Source organism: Fusarium musae, chromosome 2, assembly GCF_019915245.1.
Source record: "Fusarium musae strain F31 chromosome 2, whole genome shotgun sequence".
Taxonomy (NCBI): domain Eukaryota; kingdom Fungi; phylum Ascomycota; class Sordariomycetes; order Hypocreales; family Nectriaceae; genus Fusarium; species Fusarium musae.
The window spans coordinates 3287894-3311565 of record NC_058388.1 but is presented as its reverse complement, the minus strand read 5'-3'; the positions used below and the strand labels follow the sequence as shown (position 1 = coordinate 3311565).

General features: G+C 49.6%; 5 protein-coding genes across 5 annotated transcripts; 3 read left to right on the top strand and 2 right to left on the bottom strand.

Annotated features, from left to right (window-relative positions):
• Window positions 1-800: 800 nt before the first annotated feature.
• Window positions 801-1711, top strand: J7337_002916 (uncharacterized protein; the record flags this gene model as incomplete). The annotated part of the gene is made up of 2 exons (XM_044820641.1): window positions 801-870; window positions 984-1711. 2 exons carry the CDS (start codon window positions 801-803, stop codon window positions 1709-1711), a joined length of 798 nt encoding a protein of 265 aa, XP_044684941.1.
• Window positions 1712-1846: 135 nt separating this feature from the next.
• J7337_002915 (uncharacterized protein) lies at window positions 1847-3316 on the bottom strand (the record flags this gene model as incomplete). Its single annotated transcript, XM_044820640.1, has 3 exons — window positions 1847-2064; window positions 2131-2425; window positions 2483-3316. 3 exons carry the CDS (start codon window positions 3314-3316, stop codon window positions 1847-1849), a joined length of 1347 nt encoding a protein of 448 aa, XP_044684940.1.
• Window positions 3317-5884: 2568 nt separating this feature from the next.
• On the bottom strand, window positions 5885-7860 carry J7337_002914 (uncharacterized protein; the record flags this gene model as incomplete). The annotated part of the gene is made up of 2 exons (XM_044820639.1): window positions 5885-7030; window positions 7093-7860. 2 exons carry the CDS (start codon window positions 7858-7860, stop codon window positions 5885-5887), a joined length of 1914 nt encoding a protein of 637 aa, XP_044684939.1.
• A 7199-nt stretch (window positions 7861-15059) lies between these two features.
• Window positions 15060-17013, top strand: J7337_002913 (uncharacterized protein; the record flags this gene model as incomplete). The annotated part of the gene is made up of 3 exons (XM_044820638.1): window positions 15060-16073; window positions 16127-16666; window positions 16726-17013. The coding sequence occupies 3 exons, from the start codon at window positions 15060-15062 to the stop codon at window positions 17011-17013; spliced, it is 1842 nt and encodes a 613-aa protein (XP_044684938.1).
• Window positions 17014-21000: 3987 nt separating this feature from the next.
• J7337_002912 (uncharacterized protein) lies at window positions 21001-23227 on the top strand (the record flags this gene model as incomplete). The annotated part of the gene is made up of 3 exons (XM_044820637.1): window positions 21001-21189; window positions 21271-22446; window positions 22505-23227. 3 exons carry the CDS (start codon window positions 21001-21003, stop codon window positions 23225-23227), a joined length of 2088 nt encoding a protein of 695 aa, XP_044684937.1.
• Between the last annotated feature and the right edge of the window lie 445 nt (window positions 23228-23672).

Below are 23672 nucleotides of genomic sequence, written 5' to 3'. Positions count from 1 at the left end.
ATTGCGGCTATTCGTCTAACCATTTAGGCCTGTAATGTAGGGACAGAAGATTTATAATTAAGTAGAAGATAGAGTCAGGGCAGTACATACCTACCTTGGGCAGTAAGAGTTTACTGATGGGAGGACGGTAAGACGGTTACATCGGAAGGCGTTCATCCGTGGTTCCGTGTTGCCATGGATGTCTCTTCAGAACGTGCTTCTTCCCGCCCCGTTCCGCAAAAAGCAATGCACATGCCAACAGCAATTGCTAAATTGGAGGAATACCTAGGTACTCACAACATGCTGTGTAAGGTGACCTGAGAGCTCCTTCTGTTTTCGTAAATGTCCTAGTATTACCCCTATTAAGGTATGATAGGTATCCTGAATTAGCAGCCTTTGCTCTTTACTATTGAAATTTAGTTCGTACTCATATTCCAGATTCTATCTACCAAGTCCCTTTTTCGGATCGTGCCAGAAAGTGACTTATTCGATTCTGTAGATCTTATTGGAACGCCAGATATAGGTGCCCAACCCGATAAGTTGGAACCTTGATCCGATTGGCCTATACCGGGGTTCGAAAGTTCCAACATCCCAAGACCCCTCACCTTGGTCCAGACGAGTGCCGATGTCTAGAACTGGGAACAACATCCGCCCCCAATTTAAAGAAGCTTCTGCTATAAAAAACGGCCAAAAGAACTAACGCCTCCGATGAGTTTCTCGCATCTAATACCCAATCCTTCACTGACCTCCGCGAACAGCCCCTGTGATCAGCATTTCCTTTCGGGTCATAGCGTCGCTAGTCACCCATAAAGCGAAACAAGATGGCCGATATTGCCGAAGACAAATCCCTGGGACTCACTTACGCGTCTCACCAATACGGGAAACATGACCGTCAGAAACTAGGCGTATGGCGGTTTGCTGATCGCCCGGCCCAAAAAACTGGTTATTGGGTGGTGTAAGGGTTTCCCATCGATCTACTATTTCTCCGGTTTCACTATTAACAGCTTTCAGCTTCATCCATGGAGGTGCTTGGCGTGATCCTCGTAACAATGAGAACGATTTCACCGAGTCTATCAAGCGTATTGTCATCTCGGGTGCAGTTGCGATACTGGACATTGCTGGCTTTGTTAGCATCGACTATCGGCTATCACCTCACCCAGACTTCCCTCAAGAGTCTGCCACCATAAAACACCCAGGTCATTTAGAAGATATCTGGTCAGCTTTGAACTACCTACAAGGCAAGTACGAGTTGTCAAACAACTACATCCTGGTCGGTCATTCTGCGGGTGCAACACTCGCGTTCCAACTTCTCATGAGTGGGGACATTCTCGCCTCTCACCCCAAGGGACCCTTGCCCCTTGCCATTGTTGGAGTATCAGGTATATTCGATCTTGTTGGGCTCAATGACAGGCATAACGGCGGGTATGCTGGCTTTATCGAAGCCGCATTCGGTGACGATAAGTCTGCCTGGGAGAAGGCCTCTCCAGCCCGATTTGGATCAAGCTTTAGAGACAACTGGGCAAGTGGGAAATTAGCAATGCTTGCATGGTCTACTGAGGATACACTTATTGATGAGCCGGAGATTGATAATATGGCATCCCTTTTAACAGAGCAGGGACTCAAAGTTGAAGTTAATAAGCACCTCAGAGGCGAGCACGATTTTGTATGGCACGACGGGAGCCAGATTGCTCGCCTAGTCATCACCACTCTTCATCACTTAAACAGGATATAAAAAGGCCTTTGATATATCATTATATTCGCTTTAGACATTACCATTTACTTGTTGTCTTACTTAAGAGCCTATGCCTTCTTATTCAAAGTAAACGCCGAATCCTTGTATTAGTGTACTTGCCCAATCTTGTGCCTCTTATTTCTTTTTCATCAGAACAAATCCAGTTGACGCAACTCGAGATGAAGCAATCATGAGAGCACCAAACAGAAAAACAGTACCACCCCAAATCTGTGCATATACAAAATTGCCATTCGATTTATCCAGGATGGCACCAGCAGTCGGTGGTCCAGCCAAGCTGGCGAATGCAGAAATCGTCTGAACCATACCGAAGCGAGTACCCATTTTACGGGGATCTTGATTACTTGGTCAGTCATGTACAAGAGAACAAACGGCAAGGCAAACGTCGGAGGATCTCTTACCTTTGGTCAAGCTCGCATTAGCACCAACAAATGTCCCCTGACATGCGCCGTTCACGAATCCAAAGAAGACGCAGAAAGCGTACATGCCGGCGACGGACTTAACGCCAATCCAGCAGTACACCATGACGCTGAGTGCAGTCATCCCAATAAGGAATGCGTTTATCGGTCCCAGGATATTGTCTGCCAGGTATCCCATTATAGGCCGTGCAGGAATACTCATTGCGTTCACAATCAGCAGCAAGCTGACAGCTTCAACTGCTGTAAACCCGATTACGTTGCGAGCATAAACGTTGATCTATTTACTGTTAGCGACAATATCGCAGTACGGCTGGTCTTGGAAGGAGCCACTTACATAAAAGAAACCAAAGTATAAGGCATAAAAGTTCAGAAACGCGCCCAGCACGAACAATAAATAGGGGAGTTCCCTGAAGGCTTCCCATTCTATCAAGGGCCCTGATTTTCTTGGGGCGAGGTAAGGCTTTAGTATGAGATTTGCGGCAACTATCAAGACGAGAGCGACGAAACCAGCACAGCGGACGGCCCATGGGAAACCGATTTGTGGAATGAGATATTGGAGAGTGGCTGGGAAGATGATGGAACCCAGCCCAGTGCCCGTTGCAGCCAGCGCCAGAGCAAATGCCTTCTTGGCTTTGAAATACGAACCAACAACAGTCACAGCAGGCATGAATAGCAAGGCTAAGCCAATGCCTGTGCAAACACCCTGGGACAAGAATATTTGCCAATACTCTTTACACAGACTGGTCACGAAGGTTCCCAAGATAGCCAGGAAGCTTCCGAAGGCGACAGTCTCTCTGGTATATCCAGCATCGGCCAGACGGCCAGCTGGGCCACAGAACGCGAACGTCAGGAAAGTCTGGCAGGAACCGATCCAAGAGATCTGAGACGAGGGCAATCCAAGCGATTCTTCATAATGAAGCTGGTATACACCAAAGGAGGCGGGGTAGCCCCATGCCAAGCAATTGATGAAGACACCAGCAAGAACTTGAGACCAAGCTGTGAAGCCTCCATCTGGTGGGTCGAAACTTTCAGGATCAAAGACCGGAGGGGGGGCGTTTGTATTTGAAATAGTGTGATGGAGGTCTTGAAGGTCCTCTGGATTGCCTTCAGAAGGGCATGGTGACGACTGCCTCCGAGTTGGCGTCTTCTCTACATCCTTGCCAAACATTGTTGATACGATAAAGTGTATAGTATTAAGGTGTGTTCCATTGATATGCTAGAACATGGACTGGCCAGCAAGTAGTAGAATTTGAGGTTGCCAGGCATAGTTTCGGGGCTATTCAACTGGGACGACCGACAACTATATACGTCCTTGTCTCTGCCCCATCCCGATCAGAGTCGATTTCTTCATAATTGAGTCAAGGATTTTTCTCGAAGGGCGCAATCCTATGGTTGCTTGCCGATATCGCGCCCCACAAACCCCAGATCGGGTTACTATAGTTGTTGCTCTCAATTTCAGTCAACATCATTTGCTGACCTGTGGTGAATCATGGGGTAACGATCCTGAGTGCCAACCGCGCCCTTCAATTACATTGGTGTCCGAGTCAGACAGAGCCGGATTTACAATGAGCACGACGTAGATATATTACATCCCGATCATCACGCGGCCATAACGTTGACGTTGGCTTGCAACAGGCCGGCTTTCATTACAAAGCATTATGAATGTACCTTGAGCCAAACCCGAGATAGAAATAAAGTATTGAAGGAAAATCCTCCCAAGTGAATATAATTTATCAGTATCACCCAAATGGTCTGTTTGAAAATCCCACTATAATGAACAATAAATACCATTACTTCATGTTCAGGGTAGCCTGAGCCGGTCGCCCCACTAACCGCCGACGAACCGAACCCTACCCACCCCCGCTCCGATGGCCGATTGTTTATTTCCAGAGTCGGAAGTCCGTTGGTCTGACGCGTGGGGCCAATGAAACGTCTCCGAAGAAGTCACGGGTGGTCGCGGCCGGAGCCGGCGCCAGGGGTCAAGATAAACAACGATAAATAATCGATGGTGAGGATTCCTGTGCCACCGCTAAAGAGTTTGCGCCGTTTATGAAATAAGCTATTGTTGTTGCTCTGGAGGAATGCTTGAAACATCATGATAGCATAAACTTAGACATTGACTTTGAGAAATCGCAATTAACTTACTGTTTTGAAACGGCACAGCCCGCATCTCAAAATTTAAGCATATACCGGTGCTCGAATTGAACGCACAATTCACCAACTTGGACATTGATTATTTTATTCTGTCAACTAACATCAATGCCCTAGTCAGCCAAAACAGAAACCCAAAAAAAAAAAAAAAACACGACAAGAAATTACCCCGCGCTCGTAATGGAGGGGTAAACAACAATGGCGGTAAAGAAAAACATGACGTAAGGCTCTCACGTGAGGCCATGATGCGTCCAACGGCCAATCGGCTTCCAGATCGTCTCCGCATCGGCAAAAGGTGGAGCGGGAACGGCACGCTAGTTCAGGTTGTGATGGTGGGGGGCAGCCGATTTGCGGTAGGGGTGCAGAATACCTAGACCACAATATCTCTGCACAGAATATTTCGAGATATTGAGTCGGAATATACCTGATGAGGGTTAAAAAAAAAAAAAAAAAAAAAAAAAAAAAAAAAAAAAAAAAAAAAAAAAAAAAAAAAGAGGTTCGAGGTGGAGGTGTCATTCTGTGAGGCGTGATGTAGAAGTCTCACTCTAAATGTTGCAGTTAACCGTTTCGCGGCGTTTCGGCAAACGATGCCGAAGTTTCGGGCTTGCGCTGTCGCGAAACGGCCTCAAAACACAAGCATGGTCAATATCAGCAATCAACATTTAAATATGCCTCAAAACATTGGCAAGGCGGTCGCACAATACCAGAATGCATGGCCTATCATTCTGGAGACTTTATATGAGCAGCGCATTACGGTGGCTCGTGTCGCACACTTTCACATTCACGCGGGTTGATGAACCTAATTAATCTCAGGCATGTTGTATGAAGTTAGTTGCGTACAACAAGATATAGAAAAGTCGCTAGAAAACAGAATAACATATCGGAAACATTTGGCCTTTTGCCACATTAACCCGTTCCTTTGCGCGGTCGGTGTGGCATCCAGACAGCATCCCTTTTTAGTCATGCATCTCGATCAGAATGCGCCTCAAGCACGCACACGATAAACCTTCCATATACCGTTCCTGTCCTGCCTTCTAAACCTTGGGAGATTTTCCAAGCACCATGCCCCTTGTTCCCCACCGTATCGCACCTTTTTTGAGTGGTTTGCCTGATGGAACTGCCGCCCATAAGTCCATCGCGATTCAGACGCGGCTGAACGTCAACCTCGCTGAGCCTGGAGGCAACCAAAATAATGTTGAATCGGAGGAAAAATATTTTTTGTTAAAGAAAAAGAAAAGACACTCGACAACTCCTACATCTTGCCTCGAAACGCCGTATAAGGAGAGTAATGGCCGAACGGCCGTCATTATTACATCCTCCTGAGTATCATCATGAGTGCTGCCCTCTCGCCTGCAAGCTAGAAGAACCAGGGAAAACATAAAAAGAAAACATTTGAGTGCATGGCCCATTTGTTGGTAAACCGTTGGGACCCATTGGGAAGATTTGTACAAGTCATTCATGCCACATCGACAAAGATGACAAGTAAGCCGACAACGACGCCAGTAAAACTGTTGTGACAAAGCTCAAAGACCAGTATATACAACAATATTGAAAACCTTCAGGCGGTGTGACTGAAGCCAGGCGCTTATCGCTTGCGCTTCTTGGACTTATCCATTGTCATGGCAGCAGCCGCGATGGGTGCAGCGGGTAATAGCGCAGGTTGGACAACGGCGGTGACCTCATCCTTCTTGATGGGCACTCCCATGTGACGACCGTATCGACCCTTTCGGCCGTTGCCCTCATCCTCACTAATGCACTGGTCTGCCGACAGGCCAGCATCACGACAACGTCCACAAGGCCTTTGGCGATCACACCCCTTCTTGCTCTTTCTGCAGCGTTGGCAGCGAGGCTTGGTGGAAAGATCAGGCTGGTCATCCTCGCCAGGGGCAAGTGGAGTTTGTCCGGTAGACGCAATGGATTGCTTTCGCGAAGGGGGCATAGAAGCTGGCGACATTGGGCCACTTGGGACAGGGGGCAGCTTCTTGCCCTTGACGCCATTAGAGGGACGGGGAGCCTTGGAGGACTTGGCCGATGGTGCTTTAGAAACAGAGGCAGATGCCTTAGGTTTAGCAGGGACTTTCTGAGTCTTGCCAGGCTTGCTCTTGCCAGTCGAGAGCAGAGACTCGTCAGCGCCATCCTCATAGTCAGCATCGTCTCCACTAACTTCGGCGCTTTCAGGGGGTGGCATGAAGTGTGACTCGGTGGTCTGATAGACATTGCTAGCAGTGCTGGAAATATCTAGCTTCTGGCGTCGCGCAGGAGGCAATTCGGTCTCACTCTCGCTTTCGCCTTCACTAGTAGCTCCAGTCGAGGAAGCAGCATCAGCTCTGCCACTGAATGTATCATCGAGAGTAGAAGCAGAGGTTCGGCCGTGGGAGACGTTGGACATGTCACCAAGTCGCATCAGCTGGATAGCAACATCCTTGTCCTCCTCAGACACACAACTGCCAATAGTTGGGTCGGGAGTAGGAAGGATTCCCATGGCGCTACTGGTATATCCGCCACTGTTTCGGTTTCGGCGATCGGGTCCCGGGGTTGAGTAGAGATTGGGATGTGTGATGCCATGTGAATAGCCTTGGGGCGACTGCATAGGGCGAGGGTTTATGAAGGGATTTTGATGAGGCTGCACGAACGGCATTGCGGGCCGATGAGGCTCAGCTCGGCGAGCAGGAGATACGGAAGGATTCGATGTCGCCGCAGGCATCTGGGGTGGTGCGAACAATGGAAGTTCCTGTGGCCCAACATTGTCAGTCTCTCTGAGCCCGCCTTGTCAAAATGGCGGTCTCCACTTACCGAGCTTTCAAACTTGGCCCTCTTACGACGGCCACCTTCAACAATGTTCTCGACACTGATATCAGTAGTAGGTAGTTGGTCCTTGTTCTTTCCAGATGTCGAGTCATGCTCATCATTGCTGCTATAGCCGTTTATACTGTCGCTGTATAGTTCGGTATGACTCCGAGAGGCAGAAGCTCGGGTCTTGGAGGAGCGAGAACGGCCCTTCTTCCCATTTGTGCTGGCAGAAGCACTTCTTCGGCCACGAGCAGTGTTGGGGGATGGGCTTCGTCTCCGTGATGTCCGAGAGCTGGGCCTGGACAACTCTTGGGGTAAGCGCTGAGCCTGAGTGGCAGTATAGCCATTGTCGCTGTAGTAAGGGTGGGTGCCAACTGATGAGTTATGGTAAGGGTGGGGAGAATACGCAGTTGCATTCGCCGGAGGTTCCTCTATAACCCTGACGTATACTACCATATTGTTTCGAAAGTTCTCGTACCGGGCAATTAGAGTGTTCCCAAGATCATCTTCGAAACTGACTCCCTTTGACCCGGTCGGACCCGAGTACAGACCATAAAAGTTCTTCACGGTAGTGACAATGGAGTCCGTTGTGTCGTGGGGGTATATTTGCACTCGCATTGGCAAGCGCGCACGGCAATGGGGGGATTCGAGAAACAATAGCTCAAATGCGACGTTCTTGGGTGTCGATGTCTGTTGGGGTGAGACACTGCCGCCATTTGATGACGCTCCAGAAGGAACGATAGCAGTGCTGAGAGGCGACATTGAAGCCATTGTGAAGCTGAGAGGGTGTTTATTGTGTCGATAGAGATGGGTGTTGTAGAATTGATGGGAGTGGTTGGGTTGATGGGTTTAAGTGGTGTTTGCGGGCTTTGCCTGGGATAGACTGGGCCCGGCCCTGTTCACGACAAGATCGCTCAACAGTACGCTCAATGCTATATGCGAGGTCAAGGACCAGAAAAGCAGACAAGACAAGATGCGTAAAAAGCGATATCAAAATGTAGATGAAGAATCAAGGGATAATCAACATCCACGCCGTAGGCGGTAAGCGCCGAGTCTTGTGTGTGCTGTGTGGTCTCAGGGCTTTGGACTTGCGGTGCGTATGACGACGATGAACGGTGGAGGGTTTTCGTTAGAACGACAGCGACGGTAAAAAGATCGATATGCTGCTTGTTTCGAAGCCTGTCAGTAACTGAGAAACGGCTGGATGGTCTGAGGAACTGTCGAGTAGATGATGAAGAGGACCTCTCGAGTAGAGGATGGGTAGATTGAGGGTCGGGGCAGTCTGGCGCTTCTTGGGACGGGGACAACGGATGAAGCAGAGAGGACATGAACTTGGGGACTCAGGATGGAAGAGGGGGGAATCGGAGCCTTGAGATTGGGTCTCGATGGGGATCGCGCACAATAACACAGGCGATGGGACTTACCAGAGAGGTCTTGATCCGTGTTGGGATGGTTGTGGCGGCGTTGAAGAGTCGGCAAGAGGATGTGCATGAGGAAAAGAGGAGCCAGACCAGACAAGAGAAGAGAGGTTGTTGAATTTGAACGGAGCTGGGCTCACTAACACGAGAACACTCCGTTTAGGGGGGGCAAGCGTTAAGAACTCCTGAAGGAGGCCTGGAAATTAGGCCAGCAGACCGCTAAAGACGGCCCTGGGCAGCGTGCGACAACCTGTAATTACAGCGTCTGGGCCAGAAGTTAGGGATGGGGAAACATGGCTGATGCTGAAATTGAGCCAGGGCTGGTTGGATGGCTTGCCCTGAGGGGAGGGGACTCATTGCCCAGGACCCATCCATTGTGGTTCCTCGCCGATGAACCCGAGCATCTAGGTATTCAAGGAACTGCCATGACGTGCCTCTAATCTCGGTATTACTGTGGCAGATACCGTGAAAAGGTAGCCCGACGCTTAGAATAGACACTGTAGATTTGCTTTTGGTTTCTACGTTGTGACTGACTTCAGGGGAAAAGAGGGCGCATTCTCGACTCCTCCCGCGCGAACGAACCTAGAAAAGCGGATGCGGCGGTGCATATGCGCAGCGCAAACCGATCAGTATCTTTTTGCGCGCACGTCGCATACACTATAGTCTCGATTCGTTGAGCACTCTTGAGTCGCTTGATAAAATCATCAAAATATGAACTCTCCATCTGAATCTCGTCTGCGACTCCTCACAGGCTTTGAAACTTGTGCGGGCCAGTTATCAGAATAGGTTGCAAGGACCTGGGCAGCCATATGTCGATCCCCCAGCAGCAGAGCAAGGCGCATATTCGGGTCTTTATACGGTGATGATGAGCCTTTGCAACGGCCATATCTTGTTTAGACTCGTCGCAAGATTATAAGTCTGGGCCATAAGGTCCAGGAACAGGCCGGTGAGCAAAGCAAAAGTAATGCGCCAGTCTAAATTCCAGCTATTGAAGCTGTGTAAAGCCTGTCGCTTTCAGTTGAATATTGGCTCCATATCGCCGAGCACCATGACGGACTGACAGTGCATGCATGGGTTGCCCATTTCAGCGGATCCTGGGAACCTTGGATTGCTGGCTTCCTTTCCCTCCCGAAACTCTCACTCGAGCGCTGGCTATTGCTACGGAGTATGGTCTCATCGGCCACTCACGATCCATCGACTACTAGCTACATATCCATCGCTCCAAGAAGCGACCCGAGTTAGGCTAGACACTGGTCGTTGGCGACCAACAACTGTGACCGTACTCCCAATGGAAAAGAATCCTCAAGCCCAGCCCCTCTTGATCCAGTGTCTCTGACACTTGTTGGTGGCCTCGTGTGAGTCTGTGACTGTTGACGACCCTCACCTCCAATACAAATGTGGTGTGGTTAGTCTAAGAAGAGGAGACAACGAACAACAACATCTGCAGTGGTTCCCGCTAGCTTCTGCTGATAATGTATGTACATAGTGTACATAGTCCATACCGTAGAATATGCTCAGCGACATCGCTTGTTGCTGAGCTGCGATCGCGCGCACACACGCACACTTTACCTGCGAATTCCTCCTCCGCGCTCCAATGGGAGCGTGCGAAGCTTGTCCAGGGTTCAATGCGACCTCAATCAGGACTTGTTACAGATGTTATACTCTGGCGCAAAGTTGTCGGTCATGATACAATTGATCTCAATGGATATAGGGCTAGCAATGAAGACTCCGTGGTCTGAAGACTCAGTCAAAAGTTCCGAAATAGTAGAAGGTATGTTGAGAAGAACCCTTTTGAGGTCGACACACTGAGAAAGCGGAGAGCTCTCGATTCAACGGCTCAGAGATGTCTGAGTTGGTGGTTGCAACAGATCACCAGCAGCCAATCGCACTGATTCTCAAGGTCGACCGAGCTGGGGATCTGTCTAGGTTGATCATGTGTCGAAATAAGCTTGGCACACGGTAAGCATCACGAACGATCTGTGTTAACGAGGAATTTTGGAGAGCTTGAAAGGGGATAATAGGGAATCTTGGGGTATGTCAAGTCCTTCACTGTATGGATAGGTTTTCAAGAATAATATTGAGGTGTCGCTGTGCCCTTGAAGATGCAATATGAGAGACACCCCTTTGTGGCGATATTGATTATGACACCTTGATGTTCCAGTTTTTTTGGTACTACAAACTACCTAACTATCGAACACTTACCCGACAAGATTCTTATGATATGGACAGCAAAGTATTCGGTGCGCTTCAATCCCACATGATTAAAAAACAACGCCATACAGGGCCTTCTGATGAGCAAATCAGCGACTAAGGAGTGAAGTTGCGCCAGTTCATTATCAACTTGCGCTTCCATGATGGCCATTGACCACTCCGAGGGATGATGCGCTTAGCTTGCGAGTGATTCCGAGACAAAAGAAATCCAAGCGTCAAGAGCTCAGCCAGCCTCTGTGTGCCAGGCGCATACCTCCAAAGGTTCAAAGCGCTCAAAATAGAATTACAATAATAGTCGTTCCTGTTGAACAGAGATGGATGGTACCGAAGAATGGAAATGCGCCTGTTCAGAACCTCAGTCAATTGCGTTGACATTACATTCATCCTCGTCCCCCACCAACAGGAACAGCCAATTGTCCGTGTCATGATAACCCTCGTTCGGCGCCTGGGCCTGGTCGATCAATTTCCCTTCTCTAGGGTTTCATCTTGAACCGTTCAGGCAGCGGTCGTAGCGATTAGCTTGCGGCGTACGAGGGACGAGAAAGATGGTGGAATGGCATCTTGGATTGGACCTTGGCCACACGTTCGGCTTGTTTTGTTTCAGCATGAGGCCAGAGCACGCGTGAACGTGAATGTGAGTGAACGTGGAGGTAGCTATGGATGTGGATGATGGTCCCATGGATCCGTTGTGATGGCGGCACCCCAATTGGTCTCTTTTCTGGTCCGACAGAGACTCAATAGTCTCAATCCGACCACAAGTATGTTGTTTATTATCCTGTATCAGTACGTACGTCTAATCTATTCAACTGTATATCAGACTCGTGGACCCTTTTAGAATGGCCACAGTTCAAAGGATATGGAATACACCAACCAGCCCATGCATATTGAGGGCCCTCAAGGACCCGTGACTGACTAGTCCAGAACATGCATATCCTGGACAAGCCAAGCAAACCCTTGCCACATGTTGCGATCCAAAGATGCGCAATGCGCTGCATGATATCTTTTCGCATTGCCTTCTATAGTAGACTTCATAGCACAATCTTCTAACCGACGTGATAAGAAAGATGTCGCAGTAAATGCGCCGTCCATAACCAAAGCGCATATCCCATATCTCGTCTTTCTCTGTGTCGCACAGCGTTACATTGAGAGCAAAGCATGCGATGCGCCCACCGTCCATCAAGCATGACGCTTGCGCGCACGCTGTCACCGCCCCGCCCTGGATTATCCACGTTTGGATGCGCTGGCGCAAAATTTAGGTGATCGTGGTCAACAACAACAAAAAAAAAAAAAAAACCAGATGCGACAAGGAAAGGCTCCATCGACCGAATCAGCGTTCGTCACAGCCCAGCTTGGAGTTATGAGACGAGCCTGGGCCTTGGTCACCTCATCTCCAGATGTCTCTCGGATATGTCTTCCACGAGACTCCAAGGCTCCGCCACCAGCTGGGACTATCTGCGACAAGCGAGATAGGTAGGTAGATAATACGCATATTCGATATCTCGAGGTGACAGGGCCTATCCGATTTGCTCTCGCGATCAGGGCGCGGCGCACAAAAGATACGGTGTGTGTATCTGTTACCTTCTACCCTTGTTCGTCTGCCTACCTGTGCTGTCTATTTTGTCTATCAAGCAATGCAACGAGATTCGGCATTTATCCTTACATTTATACACACTTTGCTGTAGCAGAAACGTATCTGCATTTAAATCGAACTGCGCCTAACAGGATATACGTATTGCCTCACAGGCAGACAGGTTTACTTCTTATCACCACCCACCCCACAGGTTTCTTTGGCATGTGGCGTCGCTAGGTTCCCATTGCGTACTTCGGAACTTTGCTCTTGTTTCTCATATCCATGTGCCCAACGGATTAGCCACTATTTGCACCCGTTGAGTCCCGCTCGAGTTCCATGGCACAAAGTGGCACAGTCCGATGCCAAAAAGGTTGCGCTGAGCCCTGATGCGACTGTGTCGCGACTGGGCAAGTTGAGTCTCGTCATATAGAAGTAGATTGAACATAGCAGTAGGAGAGAAATAAGGAAACCGCTTAGTTACGTCGTAATCGGGACAGTAATTGGACCTACAATCGCCACAGTGATGACATAGGGTTATTGGCGACCGACGTCGCAACTTCATGAGCTGTCACATTTTTGGGAGTCCAGCCGTTTTGTGTTTCGCCGCTCTTGAGGCATCTTAAAATTACCACTGTTGTCTGTATTGATATTATATGCCAATTATATCTTACAGATTGACGATCTAGATATGGTTACTCGTTGCGTTCAACCAATTTAACGAATACAAACGTTCTCTCAAGACTACACATTCGTAGTTTAGAGACCCTGTCCACGCCAGATGATTCTGGCCAAATGACACTGATGATGCTACAATACCGCATCGATCGAAGATGCGAGAAACGGTGGCGCAGAACGGGTCCTGGTGCAGCTTGCGTGGCGGGCTGTTTTGCTTAACCATGATGGAGGCATCGCATGACAGTGAAACAAGCGCAGATATTGGCGTACTTCAAACTAATATCTGTCATAGTATTCCATGGCTGGACCAGAGGAACAGCCATATAAGATAATCGAAATTTTGACATTACGAGACGTTTGTATTCGTTGTGGCAGACGAACTTGACTGTAATGACTGGGCGCAATTCCTGATACTTTCTAACTGTACACAAAATTGCGCATATCGGCGGGGAGGCATAACTGGGCGACGGCGCGCATCGATGAATTGTCTCGGCGGTCTCGGAAAGGAAAGGAAAGGGGGACGTGATCCTCCCTGATTCAATTCGCGACAGGTCTCGGCAGACTTTTTATTCTTGGTGGACTACGGAGTATGAGGTTTTTAGAGACGCCGTTGGGTTTACGAATGATTTAGGTCACGTGAAATCGTGCTCCTTTGGCGCGCTTAGTTACCTTGATAAGACGCGATAAAGAATATCGAGCAAATATAATCAACATTGGAAGATTATGCCGCAAATCGGGGAGATTGCTACATAAATTAAACTTATTTGAACCTTTAAGATACAGGCGCATATCATTGAGCTATTATTTGTGTTCTAAATGTCTTAGACACCACATAGACGACGTCAACGTCTTAAATAACTTTTCTGGTGAGACGCGACGTAAGTCGAGATAAGCTGGATAAGGCTGTTTTATTCCAAAACCAGTATAGCGCCTGGTAGAGCGCCATCGCCGTGACGACAGGTTGGAAACGAGCCAGGGCCCGTTGGCGGCCCGTGCGCCATCCCTCACCAAGCTTAGTGAGCCTGTTCTCCTTGAACTAAAGGGCCAAAAATAACGTCGTACCTGAGAGTTAGCAGCATAAACAAACAAACAAAATCTCATCTCCAGCAATAAGTGGATACCACTGGGGCCGGCCATCCAATCAAAACACAGCGTCTGCTCAGCACTGGCAAGGCATGAGGCTTCCACAACCATTTACGTTGTCCCGTTGCCCGTTGCACAGTTACGAACAGGATGTGGATGGATGTGCATGCTCTCCTCAAACCCAGCTCTTCGGAGGTACCTTTATTATTCCATCATCGCCGCATTCTCATCTGCCTTTGTTCTATAACCTTTCATTCCCATTTTCCCTCCAACGCCTTGAGCATTTAGAGCTTCTAGTGCTGCCATCATCACCGCTGATCTCGACGAGCATCAGCTCAGTTCTACCAGGGCTAATCTCCCCGTCCAATGCCCCCCTGCGCGCCCGGGCCCCTAATCTCACGAACACCCACCAGTCCAAAGCTATTGCCTGCTGCTGCTTCTTTTGTTCCTACTGAGAAATAAAAACAACACCAAACACGCCTTGTTCATCAAGCTTCCCTCCCCGGCTTCCTCATCATTCAATGTTCGACACAGCCTGAGATAGCATCCCAAACATATTGCGCGCAGTAGTCGATACGAGAAGGGAAGAGCCAACACGGCCTAGCACTGCAAGCCACTCGTCGCCTGCCAACTGCCATCGCAACTGTAATTGCAGCATCTTAGATGATAAATCAACGCGCCGACTTCAAACGCCAGAACATCCTTCCAGCATCTGTACGCGATCTTGACCACCAGCATCCTATTAATCGCGTTCTTACCACATCAAACAACCTTTTTCATCCACGCAATTCTCAAATTTGAACGTCACTATGGACGCCAGGGTACGTCGTCATACTCTATCTCCCTGATTAGTTTCCGCTGCCGTGACTTGGCAGCCACTTCTCCCTTGCATCAAGATACATACCAGTACCCGTTATAGAATTGTAAGCTAATATCATATTCCTCAGCCTTTTCGACCGCGTGGCGCCGAAAACGCTCCCCATCTTCAACAATCAAACAAGTCTTCTGGAAATATGGTAATGGCCAACGCAAACACAGCAGCCGGTTTCCGTGGCCCAGCGAAGCGAGCCGCCTTCGGTGATATGACCAATGTTAGCAAACAGGCTGTATACGCTCGTGATGAAGGCAAATCGATCAAGGTTTATGCATCGAATGGTGTTAACAACAACCAAGGTGGCGCGCCACTAAACAAGGAGAACGCTGTCTATAGCAACGATTCTTTCTCTCGTCCCGCCCAAAGGCTACCCAACATCTCGTCGACACGAACCGTACTAGAAAATAAGCCTTCTGACGCGAACAAGAAGACATCGCGAAACAACGGTCAAGAAACGTACGTCAGGAAAGATACCCACAATGCCACCAAGGCTCCTGCTCCGTCAACTCAGAATGCCCCTGCTCTTCAGCCTCGCCACTATAAGAGCCAACCTCAGCTCAAACCTCAGCAACAGCAAGCTAGTCTGCGTCGCACCCAAAGCAAGCAGCTGGAAAAGATAGTGCCAAAAGCGGATGTCGAGCTAGGCCCCAAATCCTATAACCCTGCTGTAATGTCGCTGCAGGAGGCTGATTATCCCTACGACCAAGGCGCCTACCTTGATTCTATGTATCTCCCCATCGAGACCGGCGTCGACCTGGATATGCTTCAGAAGGAGGAATATCCCGAGTCACACATCAAGCTGCCCGAGATATCTGAGGAAGAACCCATTGTCCCCATCTCTTATGACCCCTCTGTCCCTTCCATGTCAGAGCCTGAAGAATGCTGGGAGGAGGCTGATGACGAGGACTTTGATGACCAAGACCAAGCATACACAACAGCCCACTCAGTTCGCTCGCGGGATATGACTGCTGGGGGTGCTACAGAAGTTGTTCCACTGCCTCGTGTGACAGCTCGCGTTCAACGCGAACTTGAGGATGCACGCGAAGAGGTGGAGCGTACTCGCACACAAGACGAGGTTGAAGAAGAGCTATGGGATGTCAGCATGGTTGCCGAGTATGGTGACGAGATTTTCGAGTATATGCGCGAGCTTGAGGTAAAGAGTCATGTTTGTCTTGCTCTCATCTCAAAACTAACAATACTTTGCAGATCAGAATGCTCCCTAACGCGCACTACATGGACAACCAAACCGAGATTCAGTGGTCAATGCGATCAGTCCTAATGGACTGGCTGGTACAGGTTCACAACCGATTTGGTCTCTTGCCTGAGACCCTTTTCCTGACAGTCAATTACATCGACCGTTTCCTTTCCCAAAAGATCGTCTCAATTGGCAAGCTTCAACTTGTCGGTGCCACCGCAATCTTGGTAGCCTCCAAGTACGAAGAGATTAACTGTCCTTCTTTGGGCGAGATCGTCTACATGGTCGACAATGGTTACACTGCCGACGAGGTTCTGAAGGCCGAGCGTTTCATGCTTAGTATGCTGAGCTTCGAGCTGGGTTGGCCAGGGCCCATGAGCTTCTTGCGACGTGTTAGCAAAGCTGATGACTATGATCTTGAGACTCGAACTCTAGCCAAGTACTTCCTGGAATTGACCATCATGGACGAGCGATTCGTGGCGTCTCCCCCTAGCTTTCTGGCTGCGGGTGCACATTGTCTTTCTCGACTCATTCTCAAGAAGGGTGACTGGGTAAGTTGGAGTCATGACGATACTCATATATCTATCACGCACGCTAACTTGCAATGTAGACTAAGCAGCATGTCTTCTACTCGGGCTATACCTGGAGTCAGTTGAAGAACTTGGTGACGATGATGATCGAATGCTGTGATCGGCCGGACCAGCACCACGCCGCTGTCTTTGAAAAGTATACGGACCGTCGGTACAAGGGGGCGTCTTTGTTAGTCCAAGAAGCTCTTGATACTGGCTTCACCCTTCCTCACCAGCTATCCCCCGTTCGCCGAGAGCTTCAAGGGTATCGCGAAGGCAGTACTGAGTTGTCCATTGCGCAGCCCCAACTCATCCCCATTAAGGGATAAGAAGCCATCATGAACCGGTTGGCACATGCTCGTGGGGTTTTTTTCTGGTTCATGGCGCCCACCAACTTCTCGCCATTTCTTCTCTTCTCCAGCCTGACGTCGAGCATTACGACCTGCCACACCGGCGACTGAGGTGTTTTGACTGCTGTTGTCGCTGCATCGGTACTTGACCGGACCGGCGTTTCTTCAGTTCTTCAGCCGGACCGGAATAGCATGTGCAGCCAGCTCTGGACAAGCCCTAATTATCTACCTCGGACTCTGTCTCGACGCAAGTTACGGTTTTTTTTTTCGCTCTTGGATGGGCTTTCTTTCTTGCCCTAATCTCTAAAAGACGGTGGTTCTTTTTGACACGAACTCTTTAATAATACCCCGCCGGGGCTGGGCACAACACAACAACTTACCAGCAATATGAGCGGCGACACTCCCCACCCTGGACTCCTCTTCGCCATCAAACGCCTTGCTTCAACCCCAGACAATGGAGCTTGTAGGGGGGGGGGGGGGGGGGGGGGGGGAGGGAAAGGTACAAATACTGTATAACGACTCTGGATGACTGTTACGAATATCACGATTGTGCGACTGCGATTATATCATCTTTTGTTGCCTATTTGGCTGGTTTAATGCATTTTCGGAATTCGGCGTTTGCGGGAACGGCCTCTTTCACTACCAACTTACATACATGCGACTGCATATATGTAATTGTAAGTGGGATATGGACTGGGGAACAAGGCGTATGGAGGATTCTTCAGGGACCGTTGGGGAAGGCGGCTGGCCTTTCGAACCGTGGGGGTCTCGCGATTTCAAGCAGAATGGAGTCGACCGACCATAGACCAGAGCAAGTGGGATGGAGATATAATCAGCCATGATCACCACTGCCACTATCGCCAGTAACCCCATAGGCCCCAAGTTTGCATTTACAGTAGTATATAGATTAGTAGAGGCTCTGGACGCGTGTATGGTATCTAATCCTCAATTCTCTTGTTTCAATATTGTCACTTGATGTTCCTTGCGCCATTTAGTACGTCAGACCAGCTGCGTTTTGCATATGTTGCTTCAGTGCTAAGCTGGTGCATGTCTTTACCATGTTAAGGCTTTCCAGTAGAGATACCTACTTTTTATCTCTAGTATTTTGCAAGGTGGGTTTTGTTTTCTATAATGTATGGGTGTCACTTGCTGGTCGACTTATATGAATAACGAGATAGGAAAATGTAGTTTTTTTCTTCTTCATTCCCCCATGGTGCAATGCATCTTGTAGGTCGCTTAAGTCAGTTATGATATGCTGACACGACTTGTCAGCCACAAGAATTTTATCATGCTGGGGGATCTATGCATGTATGTATGTATACAGGACTAACTAACGAACAAGATCACGAAACCTATCGCCAACTGTAATCATCATATCGAGGGGAATATACTAAGGGCGAGCTTACCCCGACCCTAGCTTAAAACCCCCGACATTTCCCCACGGAGGATTCTCCTTGCCTGATGGGTACGAGCGCCCACTAACAAGCAGAACAAGGGATAGACATTGGACTAGTCGTGGTAGAGTCCAGGGGGAAAATGCTCTGTGCTGACCGGGAATTCCCGGCAATTCGGATTTCCGCAATACCATAGAGTTGTGAGAAGTAGACTCAAGTACCTAAGGTACCTACCTACCTATTGATACCAACTCCCCGTTGGTCCACGGATACCAAGGTAAGTCAGGGTTCTTTAAAGTGACAGCAAGTATTCTGATAGGCGCGCGAGCAAGTTAGCCTTACAGGTGATGGCAAACTGGCAATAGGTTCTGCAAGGTTACATGCCCTGATGGAGAAACATGGAAGATGCAGTAAATCATTGTGAAAATGGCTTCTGTTGGAGTTTCACCTTGGCCAAATTTGGTCAAAGAATAGCGTTGAGCTGTGCTCGTGACCTAGGTGTGCTTGAACTTTGAAGAAAGATTCCACTTGAAATGACCAGGCCCCAAAGCTGCACTAGAGAGTCTGTCGGCACCATGTGACGTCTAAGAAATTGAGGGAGGGCTTCTGCTATTCTGGAAACATGGATACTGTCCGTTGTCGCAGGCGCGGGCAAACCCTCCGCGACTCCGAGTCTGGGACACAGGATATCGTGTATTATTAACTAGGCGAGAACAGGTGAGCAACAATTTACGGATACATCAGGAGCCTTGATTAAGCACTATCAGGGGATCATCGTTAATGATCCCGTACTGAAGAATCTGCATTACCTGCAGCATGATAGATTGCGCTACGGCCCAGCGGAACCGCGATGGCACATATGATTTTTCGACACTTCTCATGAAAGACAAGGGACTCGCTCCTCCCACGTCAGAGAAGGCTGCGAGACCCGGAAGGGTAGAAGAAATGGAACCCAAGCACGTCGATCCGGGCAACGAAGTATAACCTCAAGATCCAAGCCCAGTCACTGGCTCTAAACCAGAGACGATTGCCTCGCCGCCTATACACTTCATCGATATATCCACAGCATGAGAACGTCTTATGCTTTTAGGATCGTTAATAAAAACACAAAATAGTAGCTTGGACTGTGCTGAATCAAGCAGTTGGCGCTCCTCCGAACTCCGGTTAGGCGGGTCAGTCCTGGGGTCCATCTCCACAACCATATGCCACCCCGGGATCGGGGAAGGGAGCTTTCCCGGTGTTACGGAAGAGAAACGGCATTCTTCTGGAGAGCGCACATTCAATAGGTTTCCTTTGTACGCGGTTTATATCAGTTGTATATTCTCATGGTTTCTGATACCTGTGTCAGTGAGGCATTCAGGACTCTGGTAGCTGACCATGATTTCCTTCTTGAGGCTCAATCTTTGAGGCAACGACCGATATATCCAGGTTCGCTAAAGGACCTTGCCCAGGAGGTGCCCGGATGCGCCAACTTGGAAGGGGTCCACAGATTAGATCCATTAGATGAATATGTATGCACGCCCACATGTGAGGAGATGATGTATCTCAAGGTACCGTTACTCGAGCTGACAGTTCGTAGTTTCTGGGCACTATCATGACCGAATTTGCTTTGGAGATTGTTGACTGATGCTGGTGACTTTTGTTGCTCTCGCGTCATTGGTGCGACACTTGAGCTTGGCAATATTCATGAAGCGAGATTCCTAGATCGCTGACTGTTCAACACTCTGTCTCCTGAGGTGTCTTCAAGGCAATGGAAGGAGGCATCAATTTAGAGAGAACAAAGAAAAACGAGAGCGCGCTTGCAGCGGTCCGCCCTATACCTACCTGCCCGCTGGTCCGGACTTCAGACCACCAAAAATGGAAGCCCCACGTTGCTTCCAGAGGTGCGCTTCCAGCTGCCAACCTTCCGGGCTTCAGTGGAAGAAGCAAGTGCAACAGCCCTTAGTTAGGGCACTTTTCAGGTACCTTTACCTATTGGAAGGGACGGGAGGTGCTGACTAAATCAAGGTACACGCAAATAACAAGTATTCTAGGTAGGTAGTCATGTGCAGTACTCAAAGATACTTGGGGCGGTCACACACCCGCTACAGCGCACCCCCCGCCCGGACCAACCACCGGCCTGGCCTGGCCTGGTCCAGTGAATAGCAAATTTATCTCATCTTTCGCTCCATCTCGAAATTCCCCAATTGACGCATTTTGCTCTCCTCTTCAGCTTCTGCTTCTCTTCGTTTCGCTTCCCTTTCGCTACGTCGATACGTCTCCGACATCCTCTCCCTGCCGCTGACTTCGATCGTTCGAGGGAAATCTTGTCCTTTGTACCTCTTTTCTGCCTCCTGTTAGCTTCCGCTATTTGCGTTGCTCCAGAGAATTTCGTCGTGTTCAGCCGTTGTCGGACCACTTGCCAGTGGACACTACGAAACCTACGAAACCAATTCGTTTCCGAGTCGCCTCAGTCACCTCAGTTTTTGACCTACTGAGCATCGTTAGATTATTTTCGACAACTCAATTGCTGTGAACTCGATCCATCCTTTCGGAACTTTTCTTTACCCCTCCGAGCGACTACAATATAACTATGTCCAAGCTTGCTGTGGCCAAGGAGGCCGTCAAGGAGGCCGTCATCGGCACACACGAACCTGAACAGCTTGCTGCCCACACCAAGGCGCGCTTCACCAAGCATGCTATCAAGGACCCTGAGACAGGCGAACTGTACCTCGGACCCGATGAGTTTATCAACGCTGTTGCGCCTGAGGGCGAGGATTACGTGAGTCACGCACTCCTGCTTCAAGCAAGCTGTAGCCAAGCTTGCATACTCGCGAGGACTTACTAACCACTGCCCAAACAGCACAAGATCTCCCGTGATCAATATTCCATTCTATTCAGCGTCGCGGATGTCAATGGCAAGGGCAAAGTGAGTCTTGCTGACTGGGGTATTTTCGAGCACCTCCTCAACAAGCCGGATGCCGAGTATCAGATCGCTTTCCGCCTCTTTGACGTTGAGCGCACTGGCTCCGTTAAGTATGACGATTTCCGCACCTTGTACGAGCTTAACAAGGGCCCCGACAACCTGACCTTCGACTGGGACTCCGACTGGGCCAAGATTTACATTGGTAACAAGAAGCACCGTCACCCTCTCGACTATCCTCAGTTCTGCCAAATGTTGCGCGGTCTCCAAGGCGAGCGCATTCGGCAGGCCTTCCACCAGCTTGACAAGGACGGTGATGGCTTCATCAGTGGTGAGGAGTTTGAACGCATCATTGTCGAGACTGCCCGTCACAAGCTGTCTGAGCATATTCTTGACAATTTGCACACTCTCGTCAACCTCTCCATTGGTTCCAAGATTTCATACGCCAATGTCCGCGCTTTCCAGAACGTCATCGGCGGGATGGATCTTGTTGAGCTCATCTTGCGCCGTGCTATTGACCAGAGCAAGGACGGCAAGATCACCCGTCCTGAGTTCCTGAACGAGGCTGCCAAGCTCACGCGCTTCTCTCTTTTCACGCCTATGGAAGCTGATATCCTTTTCCACTTTGCCGGTCTCGATGAGCCCTCTGGCCGCCTGGGACTCTCCGATTTCGCCAAGGTCCTTGATCCTTCGTGGCGGAACCCCATCTATGATGCCGTGGAGGCTACAAAGGCCAAGGTTGCCAGTGGTGGCGTTCTGATGGGCGTTCTGACATCGGGTTACAACTTTGCTCTGGGTAGCGTTGCCGGTGCCTTTGGTGCCTTCATGGTGTACCCCATTGATCTGGTGAAGACGCGACTGCAGAACCAGCGAGGCGCCCAGCCCGGCCAGCGCCTCTACAAGAACTCGATTGATTGTTTTCAAAAAGTCATCCGTAATGAGGGATTCCGTGGCCTCTACTCGGGCGTGCTACCCCAGCTAGTCGGTGTTGCTCCAGAGAAGGCCATCAAGCTGACCGTGAACGATCTTGCCCGAAAGTACTTCACTGATAAGAACGGCAACATTACAGTCTTGTCCGAGATGATTTCTGGTGGTTCTGCTGGTGCCTGCCAAGTCGTAAGTCCACCAAATGATCCCTCACTTGATAGAAGCGCCACTAACCAGCCTACCATAGGTCTTTACCAACCCTCTCGAGATTGTCAAGATTCGACTCCAAGTTCAGGGCGAGGTTGCCAAGACTGTCGAAGGAACACCAAAGCGATCGGCTATGTGGATCGTGCGCAACCTGGGTCTCGTCGGATTGTACAAGGGTGCTTCGGCGTGTCTGCTCCGTGACGTTCCCTTCTCGGCCATCTACTTCCCCACCTACAGCCATCTCAAGAAAGACTTCTTTGGCGAGTCTCCGACCAACAAGCTGGGTGTTTTGCAGCTACTGACTGCTGGTGCGATCGCCGGTATGCCCGCTGCCTACTTGACGACACCCTGCGATGTGATCAAGACCCGACTTCAGGTCGAAGCCCGCAAGGGCGAGGCCACGTATAACGGTCTGCGACACGCCGCCAAGACAATCTGGAAGGAGGAGGGTTTCACTGCCTTCTTCAAGGGTGGTCCCGCGCGTATTTTCCGATCTTCTCCTCAGTTCGGCTTCACCCTTGCCGCATATGAAGTTCTTCAGACTCTTCTACCCATGCCCGGTACTCAGAAGGAGAAGATCCCAACAGGAGTGTCAGATGCTGTGTCGACGGTCAAGGGCAGCTTGGACACTAGTCCATATGGTCGCAGCCGCAACGCCCTTAAAGTGATTCTCGATCTTGATGAGGACTTTGGCAAGGTCAAGCTTCCCAACGAGAAGGGCTGGCGCTCGCTGCCCAAGATTATGGGCGGCGGTGGTCAGTAGATCGATGGACAAAATGATAGAAATGACGGGGAGAATCCAGAAAACGGATGAGTTGAGGTTTTTGCTCGATGTTAAGGAAGATGCAAGATTGACGAAAGCGATTGTCCGGTGAGTGCTCGGCTATTAGCTCTTCAAAAACGGCCCATGGTCGGGCTTCGATGTCCGGAGCACGACCCGCCCGTGTCAATTACCGGACAAAGCCGGGGAGATCAACATTGGATCGGACCCCCAATACCCAGCAAGACCAAAAATCTCTTGAATCTATGTTTTCATTTAGAGCGAAAGACAAAGACAAAAGAACGGGGATAGATGGAAGATGGGATAAAAAAAGAAGCAGGATGAGATAGAGATAAATCGGATATCCGGTTCCTGGCGGAGCGGAGCGGGCGAGGAAGAGCGTCTGCTTGTTTTGCATCAGACTCGGCGTTCTGGGGCATTCAAAGGG